This window comes from Oncorhynchus kisutch, unplaced genomic scaffold (assembly GCF_002021735.2).
Source record: "Oncorhynchus kisutch isolate 150728-3 unplaced genomic scaffold, Okis_V2 scaffold4023, whole genome shotgun sequence".
Classification (NCBI taxonomy): domain Eukaryota; kingdom Metazoa; phylum Chordata; class Actinopteri; order Salmoniformes; family Salmonidae; genus Oncorhynchus; species Oncorhynchus kisutch.
The window spans coordinates 71,329-79,850 of record NW_022265968.1 but is presented as its reverse complement, the minus strand read 5'-3'; the positions used below and the strand labels follow the sequence as shown (position 1 = coordinate 79,850).

The following is an 8,522-nucleotide window of genomic DNA, read 5'->3' as shown; positions in this document are numbered from 1 at the left end:
CGCCCTCTACTTCTCTTTTAACAGTATCTTCTTCCACAGTAACAGCCTCACCCTCTACTTCTCTTTTAACAGTATCTTCTTCCACAGTAACATCCTCACCCTCTACTTCTCTTTTAACAGTATCTTCTTCCACAGTAACATCCTCACCCTCTACTTCTCTTTTAACAGTCTCTTCTTCTTCCACAGTAACATCCTCACCCTCTACTTCTCTTTTAACAGTATCTTCTTCCACAGTAACATCCTCACCCTCTACTTCTCTTTTAACAGTATCTTCTTCCACAGTAACATCCTCACCCTCTACTTCTCTTTTAACAGTATCTTCTTCCACAGTAACAGCCTCACCCTCTACTTCTCTTTTAACAGTCTCTTCTTCTTCCACAGTAACATCCTCACCCTCTACTCCTGTTTTAACAGTATCTTCTTCCACAGTAACATCCTCACCCTCTACTTCTCTTTTAACAGTCTCTTCTTCTTCCACAGTAACATCCTCACCCTCTACTTCTCTTTTAACAGTCTCTTCTTCCACAGTAACATCCTCACCCTCTACTTCTCTTTTAACAGTAACTTCTTCCACAGTAACATCCTCACCCTCTACTTCTCTTTTAACAGTCTCTTCTTCTTTCACAGTAACAGCCTCACCCTCTACTCCTCTTAACAGCATCTTCTTCCACAGTAACATCCTCACCCTCTACTTCTCTTTTAACAGTATCTTCTTCTTCCACAGTAACATCCTCACCCTCTACTTCTCTTTTAACAGTATCTTCTTCCACAGTAACATCCTCACCCTCTACTTCTCTTTTAACAGTCTCTTCTTCTTCCACAGTAACATCCTCACCCTCTACTCCTCTTTTAACAGTATCTTCTTCTTTCACAGTAACATCCTCACCCTCTACTTCTCATTTAACAGTATATTCTTCCACAGTAACATCCTCACCCTCTACTTCTCTTTTAACAGTATCTTCTTCCACAGTAACATCCTCACCCTCTACTTCTCTTTTAACAGTCTCTTCGTCCACAGTAACATCCTCACCCTCTACTTCTCTTTTAACAGTCTCTTCGTCCACAGTAACAGCCTCACCCTCTACTCCTCTTTCAACGGTCTCTTCTTCTTTCTCCTCTTCTGTACCGGGTGGGAAGTAGCTTAGTGAGCTCATGGTTGGGGATGTTAGCTAGCTAGTTAGCCTAGCACTAGGCTAATGCTATTTTAGCTATTCAGAAAGTTACTAGCAACGTAAAGGGGATAACTACCTATACGACAAAAGTGTAATTACAACAAAGTGGCTATTTTACATCGAAAGCGTATACAGAGCTTAAATGTTTCATCTGTGTTGGCTAGCAAGCTACCGAAGTGGCTGACAAGCTGCTGTTGAGGAAGCGTCCCGTCCACTAGATTAGACGTCACGCTGGCAGCGTCGCTACCGAAGTGGTGTTCGCGCCTACCATTTTCTCAATGGCGTCACACCTGGAGTTGATGAATAAGGAGAGGGTAGCCACGATGTCAGAGTTCATGTTTTTTTTTTTGGAGGGTGGAGGTTTGCACGGAGTAACCGGTAAAGAGGGGAACTCGTCATCTTCAGCATTCGAAAGCATGATATTATCCATAGGCCAAGTGTAGTTATGGCAGTTGTCTATAAGCACGTTCCTCTCTTGTTGATTAGCAATAGAACGGCTAACTTTTTCCTTTCTTTTTTTGTCACGACTTTGCATGGACATGCTGAAATAAATGATCCAATTATCATTCCAGTCACAGGAAAGGTCTAATATCTTGAACAAATAAAAATAATAATGACTAAACTTATTTTTATTTTTTTTCACAATCTTTCTGAAGTTTGGTACGGAGCTCGGTAAAAAAAAGCGTCTGTTCAAGCAGCCATCTTGGCACTGTCACCAGCAAGCTACCGAAGTGGCTGACAAGCTGCTGTTGTTGAGGAAGCGTCCCGTCCACTAGATTATACGTCACGCTGGCAGCGTCGCCTGAAAGATGCTCATCTGCTGACTGGAGTAGACAACGCAGTTAAGGAAAATATGTATTAAATGTTTTATGTATTTAATTAAATAATGTTATATTGAGATGTATAAAGAGAAGCATGTGTTGATTGATTAGTTCAGAATTTTAATGAGTGAGAATTTAAAACAAACTTCACACAAACTAAACATCTACATTTAAAGCAATTTCTGATTCATTCAGTCAAACAGACAGAGAATATCAAAATACGCATCTAGGTCTATAAAATAAATAAATGTACAGCACCAATCAAAAGTTTGGACACGCCTACTCATTCAAGGTTTATTTTTTTTTATTTTTTTTTTTACTATTTTCTACATTGTAGAATAATAGTGAAGACATCAAAACTATGAAATAACACATATGGAATCATGTAGTAACGAAACATTTTAAACAAATCAAAATATATTTTAGACTCTTCAAAGTAGCCATCCTTTGCCTTTGATGACAGCTTTGCACACTCTAGGTATTCTCTCAACCAGCTTCATGAGGTACCTGGAATGCATTTTAATTAACAGGTGTGCCTTGTTAGAAGCTCATTTGTGGAATTTCTTTCCTTCATAATCAGTTTGAGCCAATCGATTGTGTTGTGATAAGCCAGGGGTTGGAAACAGAAGATATTTGGTAAAAAATCAAGTCCATATCATGGCAAGAACAGCTCAAATAAGCAATGAGAAAAGACAGTCCATCATTACTTTAAGACATGAAGCTCAGTCAATCTGGAACATTTAAAGAACTTTGAAACTTCAAGTGCAGCCGCAAAAACCATCAAGCGCTATGATGAAACTGGCTCTCATGAGGACCGCCACAGGAAAGGAAGACCCAGAGTTAGCTCTGCTGCAGAGGACAAGTTCATTAGAGTTACCAGCCTCAGAAATTGCATTGCAGCTCAAATAAACGCTTCACAGAGTTCAAATAACAGACACATCTCAACATCAACTGTTCAGAGGAGACTTCATGGTCAAATTACTGCATAGAAACCACTAATAAAGGTCACCAATAAGAAGAAGAGACTTGCTGGGGCCAAGAAACACTGGACATTAGACCGGTGGAAATCTGTCTTTTGGTCTGATGAGTAGAAATGTGAGATTTTTGGTTGCAACCACTGTGTCTTTGTGAGACGCAGAGTAGGTGAACGGATGATCTCCGCATGTGTGGCTCCTACAGTGAAGCTTGGAGGTGTGATGGTGCTTTGCTGGTGACTCTGTCAGTGATTTATTTAGTGGGACTATCATTTGTTTTTCAACAGGGCATTGACCCAAAACACACCTTCAGGCTGTGTAAGAGCTATTTGACCAAGAAGGAGAGTGATGGAGCGCTGCATCAGATGACCTGGCCTCCACAATCACCTGACCTCAACCCAATTGAGACGGTTTGGGATGAGTAGGACAGCAGAGTGAAGGAAAAGCAGCCAACAAGTGCTCAGCATATGTGGGAAAGCCTTCAAGACTGTTGAAAAATCATTCCAGGTGAAGCTGGTTGAGAGAATGCCAAGAGTGTGTAAAGCTGTCATCAAGGCAAAGGGGGGCTACTTTGAAGAATCTCAAATATATTTTGATTTGTTTAACACTTGTTTTGTTACTACATGACTCCATACGTGTTATTTCATAGTTTTGATATCTTCATTATTATTCTACAATGTAGAAAATAGTAAAAAATAAATAAAAACCCTTTAATGAGTAGGTGTGTCCAAACTTTTGACTGGTACTGTCAAACAATAGGTGTATTGTTTGTTAAACTTTGCAATCAATGTTTTTTTTCTTGGCATACATTTTAAAGTGGAAACGTGAGTCTCTGCATCACTCCGTTACAGTGGAATGGCCCATAAACAAAAACACATTCTCAGGTCAAAAACACAAGTCAGAACACAGCCTCTCTATTCTCTCATGTGATTTCAGGTCCTCTGACTGGGAAAATGTCTTTCCACACTGAGAGCAGTGGTATGTCTTCTCCTCCTGTGTATGTATTCTTTCATGCTTATTCAAATGTCTTAACCGGTTAAATCTCTTTCCACAGTGGGAGCAGTGGTAGGTCTTATCCCCTCCTGTGTGTGTCCTGTCATGTCTATTCAGGCCTCCTAACTGGGTAAAACTCTTTCCACAGAGGGAGCATTGGTATGGCTTTGCTCCTGTGTGGGTATTCTCGTGAGTTTTCATGGTCACCAACCACCTAAAACTCTTTTCACAATAGGAACAGTGGTAAGGCTTCTCACCTGTGTGTATTCTCTCGTGCATTTTCAGGGACCCTGACTTGGTAAAACTCTTTCCACATTGGGAGCAGTGGAAAGTCTTCCTCCCTTCTGTGTGTATTTTCTCATGTGTTTTCCAGTTCCCTATCCAGGTAAAACTCTTTCCACATTGGGAGCAGTGGTAAGGCTTCTCTCCTGTGTGTATTATCTCATGCGCTTTCAGGTTGCCCAACTTAGTAAAACTCTTTCCACAGAGGGAACAGTGGTGTTTTCCTGCTGGTTTGGGCGTCACTGGGTCTGGTTCCCCTGAAGGACTCTTCCCGCTGTCAGAGTGAGAGTCTGGTCTCTCTCCTGCCAAAACAAAGAGTATTTAGTTAATCAGAGACCTGAATGAAACCTTCACATGATAATACTGTCTTCCTATTTGGTTTAATCAGCTGTTAAAAATACACTTGGGTGAGATTTTAAAAGCAAATAATATAGAGCTTCAAATTGAATCTTGCACTTATGGAATGTCATGTTTATAGACTGAGCAGAGATCTATAATAATAGATAATGTCATGTTTATAGACTGAGCAGAGATCTATAATAATAGATCATGTCATGTTTATAGACTGAGCAGAGATCTATAATAATAGATAATGTCATGTTTACAGGCTGAACAGAGATCTATAATAATAGATAATGTCATGTTTATAGGCTGAGCAGAGCTCTATCATAATGATAATGTTTATAGGCTGAGCAGAGATCTATAATAATAGATAATGTCATGTTTACAGGCTGAGCAGAGATCTATAATAATAGATAATGTCATGTTTATAGGCTGAGCAGAGATCTATCATAATGATAATGTTTATAGGCTGAGCAGAGCTCTATAATAATGGAGCTCTAAATTAAAATGCATCATTGTTAACACTGGTACTCCCAACTTAAACAAGTGAAGACAACATAAAATATAACCAGGAACAAATATTCGTTTTAAATCCATTGAGATATAGCCTATAGGGCCTAGTTTTAAATCCATTGAGATATAGCCTATAGTGCCTAGTTTTAAATCCATTGAGATATAGCCTATAGGGCCTAGTTTTAAATCCATTGAGATATAGCCTATAGTGCCTAGTTTTAAATCCATTGAGATATAGCCTATAGTGCCTAGTTTTAAATCCATTGAGATATAGCCTATAGGGACTAGTTTTAAATCCATTGAGATATAGCCTATAGGGCCTAGTTTTAAATCCATTGAGATTTAGCCTATAGGGACTAGTTTTAAATCCATTGAGATTTAGCCTATCGGGCGTAGTTTTAAATCCATTGAGATTTAGCCTATAGTGCATAGTTTTAGAGCAAATAAATCCCAGAACGACAGCAAAGGACCTTGTGAAGATGCTGGGGGGAACAGGTACAAAAGTATCTATATCCACAGTAAAACACGTCCTATATCGACATAACCTGAAAGGCCGCTCAGCAAGGAAGAAGCCACTGCTCCAAAACTGCCATAAAAAAGCCAGACTACGGTTTTCAACTGCACATGGGGACAAAGATTGTACTTTTTGGAGAAATGTCCTCGGGTCTGATTAAACTTTTTGGCCATAATAACCATCGTTATGTTTGGAGGAAAAAGGGGGAGGCTTGCCGAAGAACACCATCCCAACCGTGAAGCACAGGGGTGGCAGCATCATGTTGTGGGGGTGCTTTGCTGCAGGAGTGGTGCACTTCACAAAATAGATGACATGATGAGGATGGAAAATGATGTGGATATATTGAAGCAACATCTCTAGACATCAGTCAAGAAGTAAAAGCTTGGTTGCAAATGGGTCTTCCAAATGGACAATGACCCCACGCATACTTCCAAAGTTGTGGCAAAATGGCTTAAGGACAACAAAGTCAAGGTATTATCGTGGCCATCACAAAGCCCTGACCTCAATCCTATAGAAAATGTGTGGGCAGAACTGAAAAAGCTTGTGCGAGCAAGGAGGCCTTACAAACCTGACTCAGTTACACCAACTCTGTCAAGAGGAATGAGCCAAAATTCACCCAACTTATTGTGGGAAGCGTGTGGAACACTACATGAAACGTTTGACCCAAGTTAAACAATTTAAAGGCTATGCTACCAAATACTAATTTAGTGTATGTAAACTTCTGACCCACTGGGAATGTGATGAAAGAAATAAAAGCTGAAATAAGTAATTATCTCTACTAATTATTCTGATATTTCACATTCTTAAAATAAAGTGGTGATCCTAACTAACCTAAGACAGGGATTTTTTACTCTGATTTAAATGTCAGGAATTGTGAAAAACTGAGTTTAAATGTATTTGGCGTGTATGGTGTATGTAAAACTTTCGACTTCAACTGTAGTTATCATTGTTTTTTTGATGATCTCAGCATGTGTGGTTCCCACCGTGAAGCATGGAGGAGGAGGTGTAATGGTGTGGGGGTGTTTTGCTGGTGACACTGTTAGTGATTTATTTAGAATTCAAGGCACACTTAACCAGCATAACTCAGCATTCTGGTTACTACATGATTCCATATGTGTTATTTCATAGTTTTGATGTCTTCACTATTATTCTACAAGGTAGAAAAAAAGTCAAATTAAGAAAAACCCTTGAATGAGTAGGTGTGTCCAAACTTTAGACTGGTACTGTATATGATGTGGTATCAGACATCAGGTGGTTGCCATAGTAACATACTATACAATGTGGTATCATATATAGGACATTTCAATCAGATCAGTCTGCCTTACAATATAACTGAAAAACGTAGGACCTAATAAAACCATAGATTTTATAAACAAATTATTTAGATCTTCAAATCATATTTTAGAAAAATATATTCAAAGATGTTTTAAAATTGTGAAAAAATATATAACGGTGAGCATTTTATCCATTAACATTATGTTGGTTGAGTCCCCACTCTGTAGCTTTAACAATTCCTACAGCACAACATTATTCAAGTGTAGAATACCCTTTAAAAAACATTAGTTTAACAACTGCAGACTTCGTGCCCTTGTTTTTTAAGACTTACTGGTGTTAATCAGATCTCCGGTCTTCTCTTCTTGTTCCTCCTCCCCCAATGTAACGGTAATCTCATCCTCCTCCTCTTTCACTCCAAAAACTGCATCCACCTCTTTCCCTTCCTCTTCTTTCACAGTAACATCCTCCTCCTCTTCCTCTTCTTTTACTGTAACATCCTCCTCCTCTTTCACTCTGAACTCGTCTTCCTCTTCTTTCACTGGAACAGCCTCATCCTCTACTTCTTTTTTTACCGAGACATCCTCCTCTTCCTTCTCCTCTTTCACGACAACGTTCAGCCACAGACCCTCTTTCTCCGTCCAGCAGACCTCCTCTTCTTTATCAGGAGGAGAGCAGCTCAGTGAACTCATGGTCGGAGATGTTATCTAGCTAACTAGTCAGCATTAACGATTAGCCTAGTGCTACTGCTAACTTAACCAGACAGGTAGATGACTACGGTAACGAACAACGTAGGCATGAATATTAAATTAAATGGGATAACAAGTAGATACGACAGAAGTGTGTTTAAAACATAGCTAGTAATAGACTGGAGCAGTCTAAATAGCTTGTTTCGGCTAGCTAGTTTCGGCTTTGTTGTCTAGCAAGCTACCGAGGTATCTGAATAGCTGTTGTTGTTGAAGGAACGTCCCGTCCACTAGATTATACGTCACAGCTGGCAGCGTCGTCTGAAAGACGCTCATCGCCATCTGCTGACTGGAGTTGGTAACGCAGTTGAGGGAAAAGTTATTTCATTATAAATTCCAATTCTATAGATACGTACAAATATTAGCATGTGTTGATTGATTAGTGCAGATTTTTAATGAGTGAAATTTTGAATCAAACTCAACATCTACTACACATGTTGGCTTGGCCCCTAAGACCCTCACAAACTTTTACAGATGCACAATTGAGAACTTCCTTTCGGGCTGTATCACACCTGGTACGGCAACAGCATCGCCCACAACCGCAGGGCTCTCCAGAGTGTGGTGCGGTCTTCCCAACGCATCACCGGGGGCAAACTAGGACACCTACAGCACCCGATGTCACATGAAGGCCAAAAAGATCATCAAGGACATCAACAACCGAGCCACGGACGATTCTCCCCGCTATCATCCAGAAGGCATGGTCAGTAAAGGTGCATCAAAGCTGGGGCCGAGAGACTGAAAAACAGCTCCTATCTCAAGGCCATCAGACTGTTAAACAGCCATCACCAGCCGGCTACCTCCCGGTAACTCAACCTTTCACCATAGCGGCTGCTGCCCTATATACATAGACATGGAAACACTGGTCACTTTAATAATGTTTACATACTGCTTTA

At 40.1% G+C, this 8,522-nt stretch overlaps 1 protein-coding gene across 1 annotated transcript; it reads right to left on the bottom strand.

The window, feature by feature from the left end:
- Nucleotides 1-3,643: 3,643 nt before the first annotated feature.
- LOC116373135 (zinc finger protein 239-like) lies at nucleotides 3,644-7,867 on the bottom strand. The gene is made up of 2 exons (XM_031821854.1): nucleotides 7,218-7,867; nucleotides 3,644-4,544 (listed from the first exon to the last, which is right to left on the bottom strand). Exons 1-2 carry the CDS (start codon nucleotides 7,573-7,575, stop codon nucleotides 3,853-3,855), a joined length of 1,050 nt encoding a protein of 349 aa, XP_031677714.1. The 5' UTR covers nucleotides 7,576-7,867; the 3' UTR covers nucleotides 3,644-3,852.
- Between the last annotated feature and the right edge of the window lie 655 nt (nucleotides 7,868-8,522).

What these genes read in the sequence shown, in the direction of transcription:
- LOC116373135 (XM_031821854.1), bottom strand. Translation starts at nt 7,575, where the DNA reads ATGAGTTCACTGAGCTGCTCTCCTCCTGATAAAGAAGAGGAGGTCTGC. An exon ending in CGGAGATCTGATTAACACCA is followed by an intron (nt 4,545 to 7,217) that starts GTAAGTCTTAAA and finishes TTGTTTTGGCAG; the next exon opens with GAGAGAGACCAGACTCTCAC.